The 26,484-nt window shown below is 50.0% G+C and overlaps 1 protein-coding gene across 6 annotated transcripts in view; it reads right to left on the bottom strand.

Moving 5' to 3' along the window:
* Positions 1 to 26,484, bottom strand: part of DNM3 (dynamin 3) — a 369,444-nt gene that overhangs the window by 100,631 nt on the left and 242,329 nt on the right. For all 6 annotated transcript variants that reach the window (XM_045838502.1, XM_045838503.1, XM_045838504.1 and 3 more), the window contains one exon: positions 8,362 to 8,471. In XM_045838502.1, coding sequence (XP_045694458.1) covers positions 8,362 to 8,471 — 110 coding nt within the window. The remainder of the gene's footprint in view (positions 1 to 8,361; positions 8,472 to 26,484) is intronic.

The raw sequence follows: 26,484 nt of genomic DNA, 5'->3' as shown, positions 1-26,484 counted from the left end.
TCTTAGTCTTCCGCAAGGCGAAAAGAAATGTCCTGAACATTCTTTTGACAACAGTGGGGAAAGTGAAATAAAATAACTCTTCCAGGTGTCTTGTTTCTGTTCCAAAACCAAGATTGATTGCGTTGCACCCCTTACAGAAAATTTCATTTCCTCGTACAAAACTCCGCATGTTTTTACTCTACTGAACTTCCAATAAATGTGAGCCTCTGCTGTCGCTGTTCATGGGAGAGTAATTGCTTCCCTTTTAATATCGATGTGACGCCCCACCACAGAGCGTGAGAGATGACCTTTCAGACACGTCTCTGCCGTGCACCTTTTGCCCGGCGTATTTGTTTAATTGAGCACTTTTCCAAACAACTCACACGCCAACCATGTCTTAATATAGAAAGGCAGCCATAAAGGTATATAAATGGAAAACCTGGCTCCGGTTCCTTCCCAGCGAACAAGTGGAAAACGAGACCACTCGACACGACAATGAGCATAAAGAGCCGTTCTTTTCAGGATGCCTGCGAGCGCACGCTAGCTGCCGTGTGGCATTATTTGACATTTATGGAGTGTCGGCAATGTGCCGGCGTCCAAGGGGAGTAGTGAGACATCCTAAAACCCCTTTCTGTAAAAAAGGGGGGGCGGGGGAAGTGGACTGGAACTCTTGATCATGTTGATAAGCCATCTCCTGAGTCGAAGCTACAAGCAGCATCAAAGAAAGAATGTCTTCTCTTAAAAGAAAGCAGAGCCAGCCCAGCCCAAGGGGTGCTCGGAAAACACCACGTGGCAGCCCCACACGCCCCCCAGACATGCCCGGATCTCCACCGGCTACCGGAGCTGACATACCTCGGACCTAATGGGCCTTGGCGTGACCTTAGCAGCGAGGGCCTGTCTGGGGGGAGCAGAGACCGGCACAGCGGGGGCATTGTGCGGGGTGCTTCTGCCGGAGAGCACAAGGCATTTCGAACAAAACCAAAGGGAACAAAAACTCGGCGGGCAGGGGCCGGGGGGCGGACATTTCGGTCTGCAGTTTAGACCCTGCCACAGAGGAGTCCAGGAACGTGTAGCTTCAGTTTTCAGAACGATGTGGTGATGCATCGGATGTGGGGATCGGGCAGTGAGTGTCCCTCGCAGCCTCCCCAGGTGGCTAGGATGCCGCCCTCCTTGAAAGAACGCATCCTCTCACGGTGGGGCGGGGGGGGTGGGGTGGGGACCACACTCTCCTCCAGCGCTGGAGCGGAGGCCACTGAGAACAATTCCTCTCATTTAGAACAACCTTAGCTCTCCCACACTGTTTAGAATGGCCCAGAAACCGGGTCACCAGACTCATAAAGATCATGTGAATTCAGCGGGACACTGAAGGCTTTTTAAAGAAGGATGTGAAATGTATCAATTCCCACACACCCGACGACTGGGGACCGCGGAGCGACTGTTTAAAACTTTACAGGGGAACGCGAAATGGCAACCGAAGGAGCCCCTGGGAATACCGGCGGGGCCCAGTGGCAACAGCCTCCTCGGTTTCTCGGGAGCCGTGGCAGGGTTACCGGCCCGCCTCCCATCGGGCTTTGCAAAGGGGACGGAAAGCCTTCCAAGGAAAATTGTACGACCAACGGCACACTGAAATGCTACATGAGAAATGAAAAATCTCTCCATCGCTGCTCCTTCAGGAACGGCTCCAGGGGAAACATTAGGTGGAATTCCGGTTCCCTAATTAATAGCGAAACTGTGGTATCAGAAAGAACGCCGTCGGGGGGCAGTGGACCCGGGTTCGGGGCAGGTGTTTAACTGCTACAAGGCATCAACCCCTCCGCCTGTGAGGTGAGCCGGGCAGACCAGATCACCCCCAAGGTCCCAGAGAACCCTCAAAAAGCTGCGGTACTTCCTGGTCACATCGGTGCCACCCCCGATGCTCCCACGGGGAGCCCTAAGCTCTGAGAACCAGGCATGTCAGGTGGGTCTGCCAAAGAGCTGAACACATGGACCTAAAACACTGCAACGGGAAACAGGGCAAAAGAATACACAGTAACAGGAGCATCTACAGAAACTCTTCTTCTAAGTTACCCAAGGATACATTCATCTCAAGGCAAGGGAAGGGAACGCCTTTTCTTACACAGTCTTGTCTCAGAAGAAGGGAAACAAGGAATCCATGCAGATGGTGAAAAGAACATCGTTAAGTAGAGTTGATAGAATTGTGCTGACTATTTGGCCTTTGATAGATGCATGGATTGCCTCTGACACAGAATATTAAAATACATCCGCTCACATGGGTAAATCCAGTTCACACCCTCTGGGAAAAAAAAAAAGGAATGGTCACCTTGCTTTTAAAATTAGCTTCTCCTCGGCCAAAATTAGATTCGACGGATTTAGCAACACTTTGTAGCACTTCTCTTCTCTTTGCCCTGACTAATACTGTTTCTTCTCTGGGGCGTTTCTTTCCATTTCCTGTCCACCGATGTCTGTCAAGGCCCGAGGGGCGGCACCTGCTCTAACACAGCACTGCAGTGGCTGAGCCTGCGCCCTCTGTAACTGCAGCGTGGAGGTGCCGGCGTGGGGCACACTGCTGTGCAATCTGATTAACTGTTACCTTGTGCACTAGGACCCATTGGCCTCGTGGGTTGAGATCCTCTCAACTGGAGGACCTTTTCCACGTTTCTTCCCTCTTCGTTGGCTTCTCAAATATTCCATCTTAAGATCAGTAACAAATGGATGAGCGAGACCCACTGGAGATCGTACATGTCATGCACAGCAGGTGCGTGGTTCATCTATAGCCCGACCGCGGACTGGTGTGCGGGGAGACGACGCGGAAGTGTCTGATGAGCACGCAGGGGCGAGCCCAGAACAAAACGTTGTTAACTGAGGGGACAGTTAGAGAACCGGGGAAGGATAGCTGTTTCTCGCCGGCCGGTTCATGCAGTGCTCGTGTGTGTAACCACAGAGAAACCCCAGGCGGACGCGGAGGTCCACTCTCGTCGCGATCCCCACTTCCAGGGGGAGTGGGAACATATAGTCTCGTTCTGCAACAGCCTCATCATAACGAAAGACTGTTTCATCTTGACCAAAATGGCAGAGTGGAAAATTTGAAGTCTCTTTCCTACAAGACATCTACAATTGCTGGAAAACCTTATTTAAAATGCCTAGGCTCTCTCTAAAATGGGCAGAAGGAGGGAGGGGGGGAGAGAGAAAGAGAGAGAGGAAGGAACTCATCATTTGTCCCTTTGCCACTGGATGGTGTCAGTTTCATTCACCAACAGGCTTAGTGGCTACAAAAAAAGTAGAAAACAAGGCCTTGGGATTTGTGTGAGAGTAAGGACTTTCCAAAGGCAATATCAGGGAAAAAAAAAGATGGATTGAAAGGGAAAAAAGTGTCCACTGGCAAAGAAAGATGGCAGGAGAGTTTGTCCCGGCCCAGTAGCGGGTGAAGAGAGGTCGGCGAGCCGGGACACTGAGCTGCGAAAGTGACCCAAAAGGAGGCACAGGGTGGTAGGTTCGAGACAGAGAAGTGACCGTGTGAGTGAAGAACAGGAGAAAACGGACGAATGCGTGTCTAATAGGAGCTGTAGAAGGAGAAACAAGAAAGAACAGAGATAAATGTCAAAGAGACAGTGACGGAGATCTTTTCCAGACCCCTTGAAAACCGTGAGTCCTCGAGTTTAGGAAGCACCGTGAACCCTAAGCAGGAAGTGTAGAGCAAAACACACATTGTATTAAAACTTCAGTGTACCCAAGACAAAAAAGCTCTTAAATTCAACCACTGAGAAAACACAGGTTACCTATTAAAAGAAGCAATAATGAAAATGCCAGCCAACTTCTCAAAAGCAGAGCAGATGCCAGAATGCAGGGGAATCATGACTTTCACGTACTAAATTTTTAAAAAGCCCCTAATTTAATATCCCACTGAAGTCTTATTCAAAAATGAGGGCAGCACAAAACATTGTCAGGAAAGCAAACACCCGACAAAGTGACAACCGAACAGTGCCCACTGAAGGGACTCCTCGGGGGTGCACTTCAGTGTGGAGGGGAGCGAACCAGAATTAAACGCTGGGAAGCAAGGAGAGAAGTGAACAAAGGAATTGGCAAACACGTCGATACATCTAAGCAGTCACTGTGTAAACAGAATAACGCTGAGCGAGAGAGTAAGAAGGTGGTTGGAACTCAGACACGAGGGGGCCGTGATATGAAGTCAGGAGAGAGGGGTGGAGTTTGAGTGATTCACGGTCACTTCGGGAAGAGTGCTGAATGACTAACTTCAAACTTCAAGTGAGAAACATTAAAAAAATGTCTAAAAGATTAAAAATAAACAATTTCCAAGCCAACAGAAAAATTGATGAATTAAACTAAATCAAAGAAAAAGAAGTCAGGAAAGAAGGGAGAAAACAAGCATAGGAATGACAGGGTAATAAGAAAGACTACAATAAGATGTCCAAATCAGTTAAAAATCAGTAACGATAATACTACATATAAATGGGCTAAAATACAGGTTAAAAGAGAAAGACCTCGTTTTAGAACAACAGAAATAAACAAGTCCAGCTACATGCTGTAGAAAAACAATACAAACAAAGAAAGACTGATGGTCGAAGAAAGCAAAAATGATGAACCAAGCAAATATTAACCAAAAGAAAGGTAATATCACTATGTTAAGATCAGACAAAATTGATTTGAAGGTAGAGAGCAATGTTAGAAATAAAGGTGGTTGCCACAATATTATTAGAAGAAAGCGTCACCGGGAAGACACGACAATTCTGCACTTATAAGAGTCTGATAACACAGACTGACCTCAAAATACATACATCAAGAATGGACAGACTCACTAGGATCATCAAGCTCCCATTCATAGAGTGCGATTTTTCACTCCCCTCTTATAAAGTGAGATTCGTTATGGCTGGTATGTGTCTCCCTGCCAGCATCCCTGCTAGAATGTAATCTAAAATGCATCATCCTTTTTTTTTCTGTGTTTTATTCACAGACGTAGTTTAAAACCATAGAGCAACACCCAGCACATTACAGCTGCCGAACATATACTTGTTGAGTGTTTGAATTAACCACCATAAAGAAGCTCATAACTATAGAGACTGAGCAATACAAGGAACAAGCATAATCTATCTAAGGGACTCTTATGCAACTGTTCACTCCCCGGTCAGGACATTCTTCTCAAGCACATGTGGAAGGGCTGTGAGGCATCACCATTTGCTAGACTTTATTCTCTGACCACGACACAATTAAGTTAGAAATCAACAGCCAAACAATGAAATTCCATGCACCATACCATGTAAACCACACTGCCAAACAACTGGAAGAAGAAATCGTAACGAATGTTATGGTAACAGAAGGTTGAAGGAAACAGAACTTAATAATAAAAACATTATATTTAAAAATTCCTGGTGAGGAGCTAAAGATGACCTAGAGGGAATTCTGTAGATGTGATGCATGTATAAGAAAAAGAAAGGATAAACATCAATGAGCTATACGTCCAAATTAACTTTTAAAAGAAGACCTAGAAAGTAAACACAAGAAAATACAAGGGAGGAAATAATGAAGACGAAAGGAGAAATTATTGAAATAGGAAAAAAACACACACAATACAGGATCGAAAAAGTTAAAGGTGGGTTCTTTACAAATAGATACAATTTCAGCAACAGCGATCGTGTTAAAGAAGATAAGGCTTCCTATTTGAAATAAAAAAGGGCCCAGATTTCAGATAAGGCAGAAATTTGAAAATATAGAACATTAAGACATATTTGACACTAATATATATATATATCTAAAAATGAACAGAATGGACAATTTCCTAGAGAAAAAAATCTAATTGGTCCAAACTGACCCTTGGGAAAAATGGAAAACCTGAACAAATCTATAATGATGAAACTCGGTGAATCACGAGTTAAAAATCTGCTTCACAAAACTGCCCCCCCCCAGGGCCTGATGAGTTCTAGTTCTACCGAACCACAGTTAATAGTTCATCTTTATTTTATTTCAAAAGCTTCCAAAGAACGAGAGTCTTCGTTCTCGCTTCAGTGATGAAGCCAACAGACCCTCACCATGAAAACCGGGAGGGGAAGGTGTGAAAGAGGACACTGATGGGCCAGTCCCATTTACGAACACAGATGCAACAATGTAAATAACATGCCGGCCAACTTGAGCCGGGAATGCATGATACGTAATGACACACCATGCCTTAACTAGGTTTCATCCCAGGAGATCAAGGATGGCTTAACATTAGAAGTCTATTAACATATTTCCCCACACCAACAGGTTAAAGAAGACAGTGACACAGTCTTCCCTGTAGAGGCAGGAAAAGCACTCGGTACACGGTATCACCCATCCGTGATGAAAACAGAAAGAATTTAGCAGCTAGAAACACAAGGGGTCTTCTTTCCCCGTATCAGGTACCTATCGGAAAGTGATTCAGTATGAAATAATGAAATAATACTCCTTAAAATAAAGGCAAGACAAGGATGCCCGGCTGTACAATTCGACACCCCAGCCAGCACAACAACCATGGAAAGGAGTCAGGATTTCCGAGGAAAAGACAAGGGCGCGCCTGCAGGGGGCGGGGGGAATCCTTGCCCTCACCGGGGTCCCTGGGACGTCGTTATGGAGGTCAGTACCTGCTGAGAACTAGGACTCCAGAACACCTAGGTTTTTAGAAGTTCACGGAGTTTTCTTATATGGTGACTTTTGCTCTCTTTAAAACCCACAGTTGTGCTTCTTCTAAAAAGGAACTCTACTGTTGCCTGATTTTTTTTTTTTTTTTTTTTTACTTTGTACCAAGCCCTTTTAGAACCAGAACTGTCCGGGCTGACTAAGGACACACATTCAGTCTGAGCTCCTGTGTGGTAGTCACACTTCCCGTTCTGGGTCCCGCAAGGAGGCCAAGCGCCCCTCCGCTGAGTCCGCCCGGACCACCCCCCCCCCCGCCCCCCGCCTGGCGCCGAGGACCGTGTTCAAGCTCCGGGCTGGGTCCCGGGACCTGGACGTGCGGCCGCTCTCTCCAGGAGCCCTTCCTCCTCTTTTTCATTGTGAATGTTTTTTCCCCCTCAAATCACACTAAATCCTTACAGAACATCCCCTCTCGGTATTTGATAGGGGAGCTGTATTTACTTGGCTGGCCCCTTGGTTCTTCCCATGGCTCGTCCTTGTGGTTTCTCCGAGTGTTTTTGTACAGTGAGTCACTCTGAGCCACTGACGGAGAATGTAGCAAGGAGTCTTCTTCTGCTATTTTGAGTCACCGTGTGACTGACCCTGGGCCAGTCCCCGGACCTGATCAAGGAGCGCCGTTCATTGCTAAATAAAGATAAAAGGCCTGGAAAAATGGGTTAAAAGTGGACCCCTCCGCCGAGTCACTCCGTCTCTGAGTGACTGACTCATAGACATGAATGAGCTGTTTCCTATCTATAACATTTCCATCTGGGAAAGAGCTATGTTATCCTTGCCTAGTTGTCATGGCCCCTTTACATTTCTCTGTCTTGATGTCTGTGACCTCCCCATTTGTTCAACTTGACCTCCGGTTTCAGTCACCAACCACGGCACTCCGAGACGACCAATCCAAGAGGAACTCTAGCTATGGTAGGTGAGTGGCAGGAAAGAAAAGAAAGAAAAGAAAGAAAAAAGAAAAGAAAAGAAAGAACGAAAGAAAAAGAAAGAAAAGAAAAGAAAAGAAAAAAGAAAAGAAAAGAAAAGAAAAGAAAAGAAAAAAGAAAGAAAAAGAAAAAAGAAAAGAAAAGAAAGATAGGGGCCCTTAGATGAGAAAGTTCTGACTGAGGGTTCAGCTCTCCCGGGGACTTCTGTTTTGAGGCCTTAAGAAAATCAGTGAACCTCTCTGAGCTCCATTTCCTAATTTATAAAATGGTAGCCACACTGCTACTCTATCTTTTAACCTCTCAAGCAACTGTTACAAGAAACAGATATGAACATAGATGGTGTTCTGAAAAACCGTGAAGTACCGTGTGTGTGTATTCACATTAACTGGGTAATCCTAGTCACCGATGCGTGAATTTCGTCTTCATCTACAATACACCAGAGGGTCTGTATCCACTCGTGCCGGACAGATACCATTAAAATCAGAGCTGAGTAACTTGTGAGCAGGTAAACAGTACGTCCAGGACAGGGGAGACTTCAAAGCCACAAAATGCACTCGAAGGACAGAAGCAGCCTGACGGATGCGGGTGCCCGCAGGGGATAAACTCATTAGCACTGAGAGATCCTTCTCGTTTTAACTCTGACCCTTTTGAGCCCATGGCCCCGGGGGGAAGCTAAAAGCCCAACATAAATGGAGGGGCAGCCACACATTAAGGTGGGCCCACAGCAACGACGGGGAACCAGACCCCCGGACCCCGCAGGGGCTCCGGGGCCCGCGCTCTGAAGGCTCGGCGTGCTTACCTCTGCTCCGTGTTAAAGAGTGCAAAGATGTGCTTGCTAGACATGAAGGTCTTTTCCACGTCGCGCACCTTCAGGTTGTCCAAGGGGAGCATGTACTTCTTCTCCTTCTCCTGAGGAGAGAGCGGGAGGAGGCGGAGCTTTAGTGAGAGACCCTGAAGCAGGCCGGGGGCGACATTCCCCCTGGGCCGGCCAACGTTTGGTCACGACCCCTTGGGTACCGTCTCCCGCCATTTTGATAGCAGATATGGGGGAGAGCAGACGTTCTGTGAGACGGGGACCTCCGATGGTTCCCCACACGTGGCCGGAGGGCCTGGGGGGGGGGGCGGGCAGAGGAAGGAAGGGGCTCGGGGATGGAGGGAACACATGGGCCTCCAGCCTTTCTTCCTCATGTGGGTCCCCTTAGAAGTTTTCAAATGTTAGTTTGATATTAAGAATTTAGCCATCTGTTAATATTTAACAAAAATGTTCTGGTCCTAATTCAATGAGAAGTGCCAGATGGATTTCATTTCATATTTTATTTGCAGCCTAAGCAGTTTTGATAGCCAGTGCTGGCAGGGGCCTGTGAGCACGGGACCCCAGCATGCAGCGCCCCCCCCCATAAATTATGCTGGAGCACAGCAATGCTCCTTCGTTTCGGCCTGGGACCAACGTGGGGCCAGAAAAAAAAAAAAACAACACGATGCCCTTCGACGGGGCAGAGAAAAAGGACCCACTGGAAGGGCACTGGTACTAACGAGAACAAATTCTTTTTCAAAATGAATGGTTCTTTAGGGAAAAACGGACGTGGGAGAGGAGAGGTCTGCAAACGGGACCAAACGGGTCTTGGTAAAAACATACTGGATCCCCAAGAATCCTTGGAAATGCTGACTTTTACAGACTGGCCCCGGGGCGGGGGGCAGGGGCGGCAGGGGTGATGTTATCATGGGAGCTCATAAAGCTTAACGGCCAGTGTACTAGGACAGCCACACACACACGGGTGAGAAACCGAGGCAAGGTTGAGTAGCGGGGCACGGGAGCCCCGTCTCTGCTAGACAGTAGTCCCTGGTAGGGTCCCAGCCTCCGTCTCCGGAGCTGGTCCAGAGAAAAGGCAGGCCCCGCCCCCGGAGGAGGCGAGCACAGAGCCTCCGCTGTGACTTTTAACGAGCAGCCACCCGTGTTCCTCCTGCGGGGAAGACGTGCTCTGTGCCCGCACGTCTGACGCCGCGTGCGCTCCTCCAGCCCCCGCAGCACGTGCTTGCGGACGTGTAGACGTGCGGCCGGGCCCGAGGGTGGGAGCTCGCGGGGGAGCCCCACGGTCTGCGCCCCCAGAGGGCCATCGGGAGCATCCCTCTCTCGGCCACTGCCTCCCCCTCGACCGATCAGAAAACAGCCGGGCACAGCACAGCGAGACAGCGCGGCAGAGAGAGGCGGGCGGCTGAAGAGGGGGCTGCGGGGCGCTGGCGGGAGACCACCACGGCTGTCCTGGCAGCCGGGGTCTTCAGAGAAGATTTAAAATAATAATAATAATAATAATAATAATAGTAATAATAAATAAAAGAAACTAAATGGGGGTAACGGAAGCCTTCGTCAGCCTACACATGAAAAAGCAAACCACTGTAAGAACGTTCCGGTATTTCTTGTGCAAAAATTAGTAATGTATTAGCAAACACAACAATATTCTGAAGAGCAAAACACGTAAGTAAATGGAGCACCTCGGCAGAGCCTGGCTTGTCTGAAACACACACACACACACACACACACACACACACACGAGAGCGAGGCAAGACCGTAGACCGAATGAAAAAAAAACCTAGTCAGTGCATAATTAAATGGAAATGCTTGAGACCCAGGGAAACTTTTTTAGACGCCTTTCAATGCCCTAAGTTTAAGCAGCTGGACTCTTTTAACGCACCGTCCTAGTTAACGTTTTGAAATGATGGATTTGCCTTTTAATGGAAATCTGCATTTCATTGTTGGGGATGGAACACAATGTCCCTGGCGTGTTTCCTATAGAAGGAGGCTCCCTGTGAACTGTTCTCCAGAGTATAGGGAAGACCGAAGCGCCGGCGAGGGGATGTCAGACACTCAGCCCGGGAGACATCCACACAGAGGCGGGCAGGGAAACGGGGAAAACGCAGTTTCTCGTCCAACGTATGAAATGTCCTTTGTCCCCGGGTTCTGAAGACAGGGTGCTGAATTATTTCATAATCAAGAGTGTGAAGACTGACAAAAGAAGAAAAAAAAAAAAGAGACTCGGACCGACTTGTTTAATTAAAGTTGTTAGTCCGACGGAGACCTGAAGGAGAGGGCAATGGAGCGGCGTGTTGTGAATATTGCTAACAATTCTTGGTGCTCTTGGGGAAGAATGATGTCTTGCGAAAAGAACATTCTGAATATGAAAAGGCTAAAATAAACAGAAGGAACAGAAGTGATAAAGGATAAACAGAATTATCCTTTCCAATACAGTGAGTCTTAGCACCAGCTTAATGGAGTCGCTTGCCACACAGATTTGTGAGTTTTATTAAACTAACAGTGCCCTGTCCAGCAGGGTAGCCGCCGGCCACGGCTGACTACTGAGCGCTTGACATGTAGCTGAACGGGGGGTGTGCTCTGAATGCTGAATTCTCACTCGGTGTGAGGCTCCGTAAGAGAACGACAATGCAAACGGCCTCATTAATACCTGTATATTGATTGTATGTTGGAATGGCGTGTTTAAGATACCAGGGTAAAGAAGGTATGACTGAACCTAGCTCATGTGCTCGTGGTCACGGTCCTGCACCCGGCTGCTGCGTCCACTTTCTATCGATGACACTGAGTCCATGCGCGTACCACACTATCCTCTCCCCCCTCGGCCCTAATGGCTTTTCCCCCTGGACCTCCCGTTTCTGCCGTCAGAGGTAGTCTCTGTCGCCCCGTCACCCCGTCTGAAACCTCAGGACCCCTCCTGCCCTATCTCCCTCCGCCACGGCCTCCTTTACCGCGCCAGGACTACCGCGCCAGGACTACCGCCCGGCGCCTGCAGCTCCTGCCGCGGCCCCTGCGTCTGGCTTTCCCCTGCGTCTGACTTCGTCCCAGCGTCGCACACCGCATGCTCCTACATGGTCTACTTGCCTCCCGCGTCCTCCCGTGTCACCTGGGAGGGCAGTTTCTACAACTGCTCTATCAAATGCGTTAGAGTCCTCCAAAGCGTTCATAACTCGCCGTTATTTATGGGAGAAAATCCACAAAAGTCCTTCATATGACACTGGAAAACACCTGTAAGTTAATCCGATCCTGATTTGTCAATATTTCCTTTCCTCTTCTGCAAGAAGTCTCCATTTCAGCGAAATTCACCTTTGCCAACAATCTGTTCCCAACCTGAAACACGCCTTGAACTTCTCCCACATCCGTCTGTTATTCAGTGTCTACTTCAGGTGCTCCCTCCCGGGCAGGAAGTTTCCCCACGATGGTAACGGCCTCTCTCGCTCCCAGACCCTCCCCCACCTCTCACCTTTCAGCTCCTACAACAGGCATTGTCTATTCTACTCATTCTGAATTACACACGACACCTTCACCGTCTAAATGTGTCACATTAAAACTTTGTGAAAAGGTTGTGCATCTGGAGTCTGGAATGTTGGGTCAATCCTGTTGTTCAAGCAGGATGCAGTAGCAAAGACCATTTTAAAAAATATGCAGAGAAGTTTTTGCGATATTTGTAAATAAATATAAAATAAAATTCGATATTTTAAAACATTAAATCTTGAAAAGACATTTTGGAGGAAGCACTTCTAAAACTCTAGAGAAAGATTTTTCAAAGTGATTTTTGTTTTCAGTGTCACTGAGACATAATCAATACACATCACTGCACACGTTTGAGGCGCCCAGCATGGTGATCTGATCTGCATGTGCTGTGAAATGGTCACCACAAGCGGTTCGGCTAACATCCATCTTCTCAGACACCACAGATACAACGAAAAGAAAAGGCAGAAGAATAAAGGGAAACATTTGCTCCTTGTGATGAGAACTTCTGGGAGTTACTCTCTGAACCTCTTTCCCGCCTGTCACGCGGCAGTCACGCGGCAGCCCGCTGGAGTTGTCACGCCGTCCGTCACGCCCCAGGACTTCCTCGTCTTCCAGCGGGAGGGAGGGAGGGAGGTGCCTTTGGCCCGGCGTCCCCCGACTCCCCCTTCGCCCACCCCACCCCGCGCCTCTGGTAACCACACGCAGGGTCTCTTTCTCTATTCGGTTTGGTTTCGTTTTAAGATTCCACATACACGTGAGATCATACAGTATTTGTCTTTCTCTGTGTGACTTATTTCACTTAGCATCATCCCCCCAAGGTCCATCCACGTTATTGCCCATGGTTTTTATGGCTGAATAATACTCCACTGTGTGAGTGTGTGTGTGTGTGTGTGTGTGTGTGTGTGCGTGTGTATCTCACAACTTCTTTACATCAGCGAACACTTTGGCAGCTTCCATACGTTGGCTATTTGTAAGTGCTGCTGCTGCACACATGGGGACGTGGGTATCTCTTCGGGGGAGTGCTTTCGTCACCTTTGAAGATGGAGCAGCTCCCCTTTTCCATGGGGCGTGAGGCCCCCAGCGGGTGCCTGAAACCACGGCTGATACCAAACCCCATAAATACCATGCTTTTTCTCTATCACACTTAGGGTAAAGTTTAATTTATAAATTAGGCACAGTTAACAGATTAACAACAATAACAATAAAATAGAACAATTCTAACAATGCACTGTAACAGAAGTTCGGGGAAGGTGGTTTCGCTCGTTCTCAAAATACCATAGTATGCTGTGTTCATCCGTCTCCCTATGATGGTGTGGGCCTTGTGACGCAACGCCAGGCGCCATAGGGGTGACGTGAACACAAGCACAGCGATGACCGCGACAGTCAATCCCATCACAAGCCGGCTACCTGGTGACTGACGGGTGGGGAGCACACACGGCGTGGAGACGCCGGCCAAGGGGTGACTCACATCCGGGGGGATGCAGGGAGATGGCGTGAGACTTCACCACCCTGCTCCGAGCAGCCTGCAGTGGAAAACCAAGGAACGGGTTATTTCTGGAATGTCCTATTTAATATTTCTGGATACCAGCTGACCTTGGGGAACTGAAATTGCAGAGAGTCAAGGCACAGGTAAAAGGGGGACTGTCTTCCCCAAGTGGAATCGCGGGATCATATGGTAGTTCCAGTTTTAATGTTTTGAGAATTTTTAACAGAGATTCAGAGAGGAAACTCGGCCTGTGTCCAAAGCCGCAGAAGCCGGTGGCACTGCTGTCCCACCATTCCTGCCTTCGCTCTCGAACACAGCGCCTGTCCCTTCCTCCGCAGAAGGCAGCGGCCAGCACCGCCAACAAAGGACGCCCCCAGGAAGGGGCCGGGATCCTCGGCCAACGGGAGAGGAACCCGAGGGGGTGCCCTCCCTGTGCGGTGAGTGACGTGGCCAGAGTTGGAGGAAAGAGGAGAGACGGGACAGGCCCAAAGAGGGCATCTGATGTGCACAGGAGCGAGGTCTCGGGCTGGACTGGCTGCGCTGTGAGTGGTGAAGGGCAGAGGGATCGAGGGGAAGGGAGGCGGGAACGATGGGATGGCCACCGTGTGTGTGTTCATCCCCCTTGAAAGGAGACAAAAGGACCGACGAGGGGCGGGTGGTGTCGGTCGGCCAGTGCCCGGTGATGGGTGAGCACCATCCGTGCAGCTCGGTTGCTGGGAGCAGCTCCAGGGGGTATGAGAAGGAGGTTGGGCGTGTGGTGGGCCAGCTCCCGCGTATGCAAAGAACTGGGGAGTCTTTACACACTCGGCGACTGACAGGCAGGGAGTTTCGTAACTTGGAAGTGTTGCCCTGAATCATTTTATCTGTGCATACCTGGTCTCACTAGAAGCTTCAAGAGATAAGACCACGAGTCCTTCTCCATGTCTATAGATTATTACGCCTAGCATGGTGTCAGCCATTGAAATCTACATACCATGAATTACAAATATCTGTTGAGTTGATTTGGGAATGCCCAATAACTCAAGCTAATTGTTGAATAAGATGTGTGATAGTCACACAAATCTGAGAATCTAAAAGTTCTATGAAAAACCGACAACCAAACTCAAAACCCTGCCTAAGATCTTCCTATGGCTCCCAACTCGTCAAATAGGTCTGTCAGAACCACGGATGCAAGTTAGCAAACCCTTCCAATTCAAAGCACCCCTGCCATGCCATGCCCTGCCCTGCCTGCCTGCCTGAGCATTTTGATGGGTCCGCCAAAAACTCACCCCAGAATGCAGCGCTGTGGAGCCATCCAAAGCTCCTGCCGCATCCAGGCGCCCACGCAGGCCTCCGCTGCTATCCCCACAATCCCCGTCACTCCAGGCTAATCAGGAGAGCACTGCGCGCTTGGTTTGTTACTTTGAACTTTCATTTCCTAAGTATCCAAAGGTTTCACCTAAGTGTGTAGAGAGCAAATCCTCGCTATTGTTACCTTTATTGTCGCTGTTGCTCGTCATTCCACGAGTCTTGCTCCCCTGCTACTCTGTAACTACGTGCTGACTTCCATCACATCACCAGCTCTCGGAGGAAACCAACTGTGTCCTTTTTAGTTTCTGCGGCATAGTTGACATTCAACAAAAACACGTCCGATGAATATATGATTGAGTCCCCGCCTGGGCTGGTGTAGTGCTTTGCCTCGTTTAGGAACTCAAAGATGACTGACTTATAAAGCAATCAAAATATCAGGGTAAAAAGAGAGGCTATAAACACACTGTGAATTCTAGAATACGAGAACACATACTGCTGAAAACTGAAATCTGGGGTTTACCGCTATTAAGAAGTTACAGGTGCAGAGAGGCACAAGTGTGAAACTCACACTATAGACTGCCATCTCTTTATCTGGGCCCTAATCAGAACTACACCGTGAGTAGTAAACAGCATCTGAGAGCCAGCAGACTGTCCGTAGGAAGACTTCTTCGGGTTTTTCTGTCGGGCACTCAAGGAACTTAGGTGAGTGGTCCTGGCCGGCCCAAGAAAACATCACCGTCTACACGTCGTTGGCTTTGTGGCCGCCCTCGGCCCTCACTCAGACCCTTCAGTGGAGAGCACCCGCCTCGTCTCCACCGGGTAAGGGAACGACAGTCCCACCTGCCAGCACCCAGTTCCAGAGCCTGGTCTTCCCCTGGCTCCTTCCCGCTCTTCCGAGCCCCATTCAACGTCCACCTCCTCCAGGAAGCCTCCCTGGCCACGCGAGCACCCTGGAAGGCTCCCTCCTCCATTCTCATGGCATTCTTGGGCAGTGCCACTTTTTTTGTACTAATATATACTGACCTATATTTTAGGTATGTCTAATATCCTTGAAATGTGGATTCCTTCTCTCCCCCGACTGAAAACATACTTTTGTAATTTGAAAGTAAAAAAACATTAAGGATTGTATTGTCAAGTTTTTATCTTTACTCTCTATAGTATTGATAGTTCTTATATTTAAAGACACATTCATGAGCATCTGCCCACACAAGACTGATAAAGTACAAGACCAATAATGATATGTGTATAAAGAATCCATTGAAAGGACTGGCAAAGCGTGGCAGATGGATCCCATGCAGCTCTCCTTTTTCCCTCCCCCAAACCCACTCTGGCAACAGTAAAGGGATAAAAAGGACAACGAAAAGGGGAGCAGAGAAAACAGAGGGCAAGGGATCCCCCAGAAGCTCTGGAGGAGAGCAAGCAGACAGAGGAGCATCTGTTGAGTAAATAACAGAGAGGAGCTGCTCCCCCAAGTACCACGGGGGGAGAGGATGGAGGAGAAGCCAGCCCAGTCGGATCCTGCCCAGTCGGGTCCTGCCCTGTCCCTGGAGGCACCTGGCACCCCACAGAGGGGGATACAGCTGTGGGGCTGAGACAGCAGGGCCAGGAAGGCTCTGCAGAGAGAAGAACCATGGATAACAGAGGGCCACCCCCTCTGAGCATGGCAGGAGACTGCAGGCTATTCCCCTAGAGAAAACACAGACAAAAGACGTCTTGGCCCCAGAGATGCCCGGGAGGGTAGGCAGCAAAAGTGGGGCACAAACAGGGGAGCTCAGGGAAGGTCCCCATGCTGGCATGTCCCTGCGGCCCCTTTCCTGCCCCGCCCCAGAATGGCGGCAACCAGATGGGTCTCTCTGCCCCCACCAGGCTGGACGCTGGATGCTTCTCTGGAGAGAAGACACCCCATGTCATACCATTTCAGCGAAAAGCCACCCTGTGACCTGACCACCGTACAGGGACGCCCTGTCTTCTGGAAGCCGCCCCGCCACACGGAGCTCCCACGGAGTGTCACGGTACTCCCTGAAGGGGTCTCTGAGGCCCCCGCCGCTCAGGCTCCAGATGACACACGGTTCCAGTCGGTCTGATGTGCGCACGCCAGACTCTGATGCAGAAGTGGGCCACACTTGGGAGCAGCGGGGGAGGTGACACCTGTCCCGTTGGCCTGGATCACGGTGGGGGGTCGTGGCCCTGGACTCAGAGGCCATCCCTGGGGCCCCTTCCTCCCGGCCCTGAAATTCAGTGCAGCCCTCCCTGGAAACGCAGCCCAGTCCTGGGCTCTGCCTGCAGATGCTTCTTTAGGCACTGATGCCCCTGAATTTCCGAGCTGTGCTCCACTTAAAAATATTTAAATTAAAGGATGAAATTTTTTAAAATTAAAAACTAAAAAAATTAAAAATAAAAAAAAACCTTCCACGATCTGATATTAGTGTGTGCGTGTGTGTGATACGGTTATGCAGTTAGGAATTTCCAGCGTCTCACTCAAGGGAAGAGTCTTCGACGAGGAAAACAAGTAGGTGCACGAGAAAAAAAATTTGTCAGAAATGTTACGTGGACAAGGCAAGGGGTAGGTGAGAAGAATGGCCTCTGAGCAGCCCTGTGAGAAAGAAACTAAGGCGACAGCAGAGGTGACTGAGACAGAAGGGACGAGTCCCCGTGGCACGCACGTGCATACAAACTGCTGCAAACTCGGAGACAGCGGAGGAGCCCCTGGGTTACATTCTCCCGGCTGGTAAGCTGAGTACCGGGGCTGAGCGGGGGCGCCATGCTTCTCCGGTTACTAGAAAGGAAAACATGTGCCCAGCGTGGCCACACGTACTGCACGCACTTTAACATTTGCATGTTTCAAACGCTCAGTGCTCTCGGGTCCTCACTTCTTCCTGTGATCCAAGGCAACGCGACTCGTGTTTTTCTAAATGAGAAACTTTCAAGCTTGGAACAGTGACTGCTTCTTTACCAGGGGGTCTGATACGGCACGGATTCCTGGTAGTGACATCCCCCCCCGACGCTGGCTTCTGCGGTGCACACTGAATTACAAAGTGGCCGAAATCACGCCGCTTTCTGTGCTTTGGCTTGCAAGCGCACATTAATCATGCAAAATTCTACATGCACAGCCCTTTGGGCATCCTTATAGGAAATAAAAGTATTATTCTGGCTAAGTATACCATATATATATATACTTTTAATCAGCTCTAAAAAGTACATTGTTTACAATGCAGCTTAATTTTTGCTTATCTGAGAAAATGGGGGTCAGGGAAGCATGTGCACATACAATCCTCTGACGACTCCCAGAACCCAGTAGAGGAATGGTTTAAATTTGATCCCCATCACTTGTCACCAGGCTACAAACAGAAATCAAAGCTGAATTCTTCCCCTCTCACTCTATCATTTCAGGAAAAACAAGACAAAACCGCAAGAAGAGGCAGCGCGAGGGAGGAAAGCGACAGGAATCAGCGTTCGACCAAATGGGTGAGCTTTGCTGAAGTCCCTCACGTTGCTGGTTAAGTCGTCAGCGCTGCCCCTCCCCCGCTGATATTCCCATAATTCAGTGCAGCTCCGTCGGAGAGGGAAATAGTCCCCTTCGCGCTGGAGAGCTGGGTCCAGGGCCCTTTGTGCGTGCCCCTGAGAGCCCTCCTCCCCGCGATCAGAGAGTGCAGCCTGGAGAGGGAACAGGGGAAAGGGGCCCCTTCTGTCCGCCGCCGCCGCGGGAGAAGCAGCCCTGGGCTGCAGATGACATCCGGCTGCGGGGCCCCGAGCACAGCTGGTGGTCTGAGCACCGCTATGGGCTCCAACACGTGCCCACACAGAATCAGGGCTCTGGTCGAGGGGAAAGCGCCTCAGCCACTCCTCCCCACTGAGCCTGGTCACGGCCCCTGGGCTGCCGGCTGCCTTCCGGGGAAAGGGTGAGCAGAGAGATCCCCGGCACAGGGAAGCAGAAAGGACGGGGCGGACGGTACACTGGGGAAGGGAGAGTGCAGTGACCTGCTGGCTCATCGCTGGGGGAGGGCGAGGGCTCCCCGGCCTGGAAGGGGGCTCTGTTTCTCTGCCTGCTGGGGTGCCCCACCCGTCTGAGAGACAGGGCCACTGGGAGGGAAAGGACGCAAGGCTGGGAGTGAAGACACGGGGTTCACATGTAAGCTCCGACGCCAGCTCCGTGAGCCCAGCAAGTTCCTTGACCTTCCTGAGCCTCGTCTTCTCTCTGTGAGGAGCTGAAAGTTCATGCCTCTTCGGAGGCCTGAGGCTCAAACGAGATCCTCCGGAGGGCTGCGCACCCAGCAACCCCTGACGAAGGTTTGTGTACACTTCCTCGGGGGAAGCCTCGGAACCCGTCCCTTCCCGCCTGTAAACACGGAGGAATTCTCTCTTCCACGTAATTTCAACAGTAAGCTCTAAGCTTGTAAACTGTAGAACTAGGAGGGGCCGATAGGAAGCTAATTATCATACATGCACGGCAGATACAAATTAAACACAAACAATATCCAGCCAGGATGGTGGCCAGCAGCGAGACAATCTCGGCCACTTTAATCTGCACTTTCTTATTCAAGGAAGGTCTGCAGGAAGTCCAGACCTGTGGGGCAGAGCTGGGGCTCGGAAGGATCTGAATCCTTCTCCCTCAATCCCGCAACGGACGGCAGGGAAGAAGTCAAGGAAAGTGCTTGGGAGGGGGGAGGGGGCCAGGGGACTGGGGGGTGAAGGGAGATGCAAGCTCTGCAAGGAAGGAAAAAGGCTATTAAAAATCACCCACCTACATTACAGATATGTCCTTACACTTAAAAAAATAAGCAAGAGTCTCAACACTGGCTAGGAAACTAAAAAGTAGGAAAGGCTTGCTTTCTTTCCCAAAACTCCAGCTATTCAAACACTTCCGCTTCTCTGCTGGCTCCACACCCAGATGGGGGGTGGGGTGCTGCTTTTGCTGGCCCTAGAGTTTCTAAGTTTCTCCCTCTGCTACCCACCAACTGCTCCCGCCCCCCTCTTGTCCTACAGTAGCAACTGGGTTTGCATACCAAGAATGGGGACTCCGATGCTAACGGACACGTAACATGTGCTGATTTGCGAGGCTATCAAACTCACCCACTCGATGCCCCATAGTGCTGGGCTTTGTTTCATGCCGAACCGCATGTATAATGATGTCAGCCAGAGAACAGGCTTCCTTCATTATTCCCCCCCGACACTATATTCGCACTGACGTCGGGACTTCCACGTTCCACCTGAAAGGACGGAGTCGTCCCAGTGTCTCGGCGACCTGGCGGGGGTGACAGCCTTGGCTCGCCCTCCGGCCATCCCAGGAGGTAGCTGCCCGTCCGAGGCTGGGCTGGGAAAACCCGGCTGCTCCTCCCAGGCAGTCCTCAGAGCAGCACGTTGCAGGTCATGTTTCTCGGACTAGAGTCCCCTGACCCCAGAGGCTCCGAGGCCTCGTGAGAACAAAAAAGACAACGTGGGCTGGTGTTTACTAAAACCCACGTAAGGGCTGGTGTGAACTGTCACCATTGCACAAGTGGGCACCGGCGGTCGCCGTCAGCGTCCACGTCTGTGTTTGTGGGGTGGTCCCGCTCTGCGTGCAGCGCGCTGGGGAGGAAAAGCAGGGGCGGACATCAACCATCCGGGAGGCGCTCTCCTCCAGCGACAGCACCGCGCACTGTGGGCGCAGGGGCAGTGCCGGCAGCACAGGAGCGGCAGGGGGACGCCGGGCCACGCCGCACAGGGCAGCCCGTGGCGCAGGGACCCGCGCCTGGCGGCCAGAGCACTTTCCTGCTGACAAACTTACTATGCGCCCTAAACACGATTCAGGGGCCCACCCGTTGACATTTCTTGGTCATGCCCTTTTGTTTGCATTTGACTTGCTTGGCTTTTTTGGAGCTAGATCAACAAGCATAAGGCGTTTATTTGCAGATACTGAAAATAAGACAATTTGCCACTTGCACATATTTATGTGATTTCAGGAATGAAAGTAGTTTGCTTATTAGGCTCCTAACTGATGAGGACTCTTCTCCTTTAAAGGGTTTTTGCATGTACCCAAGTTTGCGAAACACTGGTTTAGGGGAAGCGTATTTGGCATTCTCTTAAAAGGGCTGACGCAGTCAAAATAGGTACGAATGACCCTGACTTCCAAATAACTTGGAGCAGAGCTTAGAAACTGCTTCAGTTTCTCATTGCCCTCAGCAAGACCAGGAGAAAAATCCCAGGCCAGGCCCTCGGAAGCTGGGAGGCCCAGCGTGGCTGGGGCCTCGGCGGGGGTCCCTGTGGCTGGCCACGGCGGGGGCATGTGCCAGGGGTCCCTGTGGTCCAGCCACGGCGGGGGCATGTGCCAGGGGTCCCTGTGGTCCAGCCACGGCGGGGGCACACGCTGGGGGTCCCTGCGGGGCCTGTTTTCCTGCTTTGCGCTTCAGTTCACCATATGAAAAGAAGGGATAATAATACCCAAGCCCAAGCCCTAAACCGAAAAAATGAAAACAAACTTAACGTTATGGGAACAAAGAGGCAATAGATGCAAAAGCATTTTCATCTTTTGGAAAACAAGAAGGTACTATTTAAAAGAGGAGCTCTTGAAAATATCCCAGCAACGTGTGTCTAATTCATACTGACATGTGTAATTGAACCTATGTTTAATTTTTGCTGCAAATTATCTGCTTCCTTTAAGAAGCTGGGCTGGTAAATACTGACTTGTGCGGCTCAGAAATGGAGCCGTGGAAGAGTTTGGGGTACCCCGGGAGGGGGGGTTGGGGGGAGACGCCAGGAGCCTGGGCCCTTAACAAAAGGAGAGGGAGCGAAACAAAGGAAGTGCAGAGAGAATCGGTGCCCGGGTGACCGCGGAGAGCTGGTGGGAAGTCACGGCGAGGAAGCAGGGATCGTGGTGACTTCTCACCCCCAGACCTCACGGGTGGCAGGGAACACATTGAACCCAGGAGGGAGCAGAACAGCGAAGACCCCCAGCAACCCGAGGGCAGATGAACCGCGTACATGTAACGACTCGATCTTACCCCGCATTCGAGGACAGTGTGTGTGCTCCCCTCGGCCCTGTCCCCTTCCCCTCCCCCCTCCTTTTCCTCCCTGTGCTAAGCTGTAGTACTGGGTTACTTACCATTGCATTTAATCAACCCCTGTTTCATTATTCAGAATAATTATCATTCAATTATGAAAACCTTGAGGATGACAGGCCAAATGTCAGATCCTTTACTTTTTGACTGCCTGTGTTAACCAGGTCATCACACATATTTAAAACAAAACGAGTGTGGAGAACCATAGTGCCTCTCTAGGAGTATGGCCCTTTCCTCCTCCCCACCCCCACCCTAGAACTTCAGTTCTTTAAGCATAACAGAAATGTTGCAAGACATTATTTTTATAGGTTCGTCAGGGAAGGCTTCATTGACACGGGGAGTAGTAATGTGCGTGATTTATCACTTGGCTGCCTTGTGGGGTGTGAGTTAGGAGGGCCGAGAGGGGGAGCAGGAACCCAAACAGAAGACTAGCACAGCAGTACAGGAGAGAGGCGGGGGTCAGTCATTCCCACTGGGACAAGTGTTGAGGGGACAAGTCACTGGGTTTGAGAAGAGGTTTTGGAGGAGAGCAGTGGTTGGCAAACTACATACCTGCAGGCAAAATCTCCCCTTAACTTACCTTTGTATGGCCCTAGTAGGTAAGAATGGTGTTTATCATTTTAAATAGTTAGAAGGGGGAAGCCCTGGCTGGCGTAGCTCAGTGGATTGAGCGTGGGCTGCAAACCAAAGCATCGCAGGTTCGATTCCCAGTCAGGGCACATGCCTGGGTTGCAGGCCACGGCCCCAGCAACCACACATTGATGTTTCTCTCTCTCTCTCCTTCTCCCTCCCTTCCCTCTCTAAAAATAAATAAAATGTTTAAAAAAAGAAGTAAAGGCCCCAAATCTCTCTTGTTTAAAAAATAAATAAATAGGAGGGGAAAAGAGAGAGAGAAAGGAGAAGAAGGTGGACAAAGAGGAAGAGGAGAAGGAGGAGAAGAGGAAGAGGAAGAAGAGGAGGAAGAGGAGGAAGAGGAAGAAGAGATAGAAGTTGCATACGGCTTGCTGAGCCTAAGATATTCACTGCCCGTCCCTTGCAGAAGACGTCTGGCAGCCCTTAGAGCCGAGTCCGCAGACCCTAAAATCCGACTGGACGGGGGCAGGGCTGAGGGGCAGAGAGGAATGAAGGGCGGCCCCTGTGTGTTCAGCCTGAGCCGCTGCGTGAGGGACCAGCTCGCTCCCCTCCGGCCCCCCACCCCCTCTCGGAGCCTCCACCTGCACACATCCGCGCTGTTGTGCTGCTTCCACCAGCACGCTTGTTTCCTCGCCTGCCTGCCTCCCCTCCTGGGCAGTGAGTTCCTTCAGCAATTCAAAGTTTTCCCAAGACTTACAGCACCCAGCTTTGTCCAAGACACATGCTCCCTAACCAGTGGATGTAACTGAACTGTGAGATGTTAGAGCCGTTTTCGGGGGTGCTGGCGACTTCAGCTTCCTAACGAGTAACATCAGAACCACTGTCTTTGTCCGTGTGGAAGAGTCTGACATTGCTTTTGCAGGCCCTCTGTTCCTCACCGCCACCCTGCACACTGGTGTTAGAGTAAGCCTCAACGGTAAGTTCCCCTTATAAGAAATTACATTTTATGTTGACTTACTAATAGTTAAAATGTAAGTGACTGTAAGCATTTTTTAAAATGGGGACTGAAATCTCTTCCTTGGCGGGGGATGATCAGAAAAAGAAGGGCAGGATGAAAAGGAAAACCTGGCGATGGAGCGGGATAAGAAGTGAGCAGAGAGGAAGAGAATCCGGCATCAGAATCCCTGTCAGGGCAGCTGAACAGGGTTGGAGGGGGAAGGGGGTGGGGAAAAGACAGAAATCGAAGGCGGACTTTATGTTCTGAACTTCATGGCAGCGCCTGTTGCTAACATAAAGACTGTGAAAGATGCAGGTGAGGTTCTGTCCTGAAAAGTTTACTCTGAGATGCCAGTAGGCGCCCCAATGTGCATGTCCAGAGGGTGGCTGGATACCCGAGTCTGCCTAACTGTGGTAGTCACAGAAGCAGGGCCTACGGAAGGCGTATGAAGACAAAAGACTGGGAGAGTTCGGCGGGAGAGCGGACAAGAGGGGAGACCCCGGCCTGTCGGACCTTCAGGGGCACAAGAGCGGCGGCAGAAGCGGTCCAAGGAGACCAAGGAAGAAGAGCCGGTGAGGAAAACCAGCCAAAGAGGAGACGGTGTCGGGAGGGAGGGAGAGGTCATTTGTGTTTCCTGTTTCTAAGAAATACGTGAGATGCAGATAGAAAAGTAATCACTGCGTGTCAGGATCCAGGCAGGTGGTGACCCTGGAAACCCTGTTTTGGAGGGCGGGGACAGAGCCGGGTGGGCTGGGTCCCCGACTCGGGCTGAGAACAGGAACAGGAACTAGCGGAGTCGAGGAGAGATATTCCCATGGGACACTGCACCCTCAGGAAGTAATTACAAAAAGGAAGGAAGAAAAATAACCTTCACTTGAGAGAACATTCTAACTCTGTTAAAGTTTGGTTGGTTAGTACCAATCCTTCTCCTGCTTTTCAAGTGGCATGTGTCCTATACAGTAGTGGGGGGGGGGGTGAAGTGGTTAAACAAAGGGTCCTTTCCTGGGGTCAGCAGAGCACAGGGGCTCCCAACTGCTTCCCTGAAACAATATGCAAACGTGGGGGGCGGGGAGGGGGAACGCATCGCCTCCGTCCATCTTCAGACAGCAGCTGGGTTAGACAGCAGCACCATGAGCTCCCGCTGGGCCGAGGCAGCGACGCCCACGATTCAGGGGCATTCCATCAGCGTGTTAGCGCATGCACGGCGTTGCCCCATGCGGAGAAGGTAATTTTCTAGTTTGTATCCCGATCAAGAGCTTTGTCCTCCCAAAATAAAAAATCTGACTCATTCTGACACCGGGCAGAGCTCAGTACGCACAGCGCGTTCAAAACAGAGGCCAACAGAGAAACGCCACCACACGGAAGAGCCGTTGCCGGGGCTGGGGGTCAGTCCGGCTCACAGTTTTGGCCCCCCCAGGGAAGGAATGAAAGAGTAAGACAGAACTCCAGTAACCCGGGAGAGGGAGTCTTACAAATGTGCAAAAGCGAAGGGCGAAGCTGTTCTGCACGTAGAAAGACTGAACTCGGAGAGGAATGTGATGTCCAAGTACCGGCCAGCAAAGGATGACAAAGTGGGGAGCGGGGGCGGGGACACACAAGAACCAGCACAGCTCGGACCACGGGAAAACCTTCTCCTCTCCAGTTTCCTAGTGAGGGGACGCTGGAGGTGTCCATAAGATCCCCAACCCGCACGCGTGAGAGGGAGAATTTTGTTGTCCTCTATTGCAGCGATTTCCAACCCGTGGGCCACGAGGATGTTTGGAACACGCAGTAGCTGACTGTTGAGTCAGGGGCCCTGACCTCTTTTCCCTTGGACTGCCAAATAAAAAAAATGACAACAGGTGATACAAAAGTCATCTGGTGTGACTAAATCAAAATCGTACCTAGTTTTTGTCAAACAAGCAAAAAAAATTTGGGGGGGTGTGCTGCAGAATTTTAGTAATTAGTTTAGGTGTGCCATGAGTTGAAAAAGGTTGAAAATCCCTGCTCTGTTTTATGGGAATACACATATGGACACATGCAATAAAAAAAGGATGTAGTTTTTATTCTGCACCATGAACTCAATCATTGCTCCAAAATCTTATTAATCATTTAGGCTTTGAAATTCCAAAAGCTAACACTAGAGTTAGAACTTACAGACAGGTCATAAGCTGACTGTCGCCGACACCCTTTTTGCACGTGGATGGAGAATGAGTTAACAGTCACATCTTACGGAGACGTGCCCTAGCTGGGCGTGTTTCTGGGTGTGTTCTTCATTACGAAAGAGTGCTACCGATGTACACAGGCACACACTGACACACTCGTTTATTAGGCATTTAGTTACCATTTGTCTCTAAGTTCTTACTTGGTCAGGTTTATTGTTTCAGAACATGTATTTCCATTACTTGTTTCATCTCTGTCTTCCTACCAATGAGTCACTGAACAGGAGAGAAGTGTTTCTAGTTTTAGGACTTTGAACCTAATAGGGCTCAGCAATTGTTTGTTCGATGAATGAGAATTAAGCGTAACAGTTGTCTGACGGAATACAGAGTGTTTACTTATAAACCCTGGTAAGTCCGTGTGCCCGTGGACATGTGGTGTCGTTTCTTCTTTAGGAAGACTAAGAAATAATGAAAACCTCACTCTTCGAATAATCGATAGCAAAATCTTGGCCAAACAAGCGTTTTATGGGAACTGTGCACAGATGACGGATGTTTTTCAGAAACGACCTGCCGTTAAAGGGTTCTCAGGAAAAGTGGGACCCAGCCAAAAAATGGCAAAAGGAGAGGTCTTTGCTGATCACTGTTGATGGACATTTTTAAAAAATTTATATTCCGACTGCAGACTCAACTAGCGGGACTGTGCTCCAAACTGATCGTTAAATGAACGCAGGGCCTTCACTGGAACATGCCCGGGAATAACCGTGCCAGGGAGTGTGCAGTGTCCATATGAACAAAGTTATAAAATTGTGCTGAGGGACAAAGCTGAAATAAAATGAGAAACAGACCGTGCATAGAGATTCCAGTATTTAAAGTTATAAATTCTCCCCAAATTAAATAACTATAATATAATGTCGAGGAAAACTTCTAATATAATTTTATGAGAGATGACTTGACAGAATGATTCTACGCTTCATGCGGCGGAATGAGCAGCTGAGAGCAGCCAAGAGGATTCTATGAAAAAGGAAAAACTACAAATGTAATCAGAAGGAATATGCCCTCCAAACATTTAGGTGGAACATAGACATTACAAGGCGATCCACAGCACAAGGCCGCCATAAAAGC

The sequence above is a fragment of the Phyllostomus hastatus genome, unplaced genomic scaffold (assembly GCF_019186645.2).
Source record: "Phyllostomus hastatus isolate PE091 unplaced genomic scaffold, TTU_PhHast_1.1 phas_contig_283, whole genome shotgun sequence".
NCBI lineage: Eukaryota > Metazoa > Chordata > Mammalia > Chiroptera > Phyllostomidae > Phyllostomus > Phyllostomus hastatus.
Note: the sequence above shows the minus strand (reverse complement) of the source record. Positions and strands in the feature narration are given on the sequence as shown.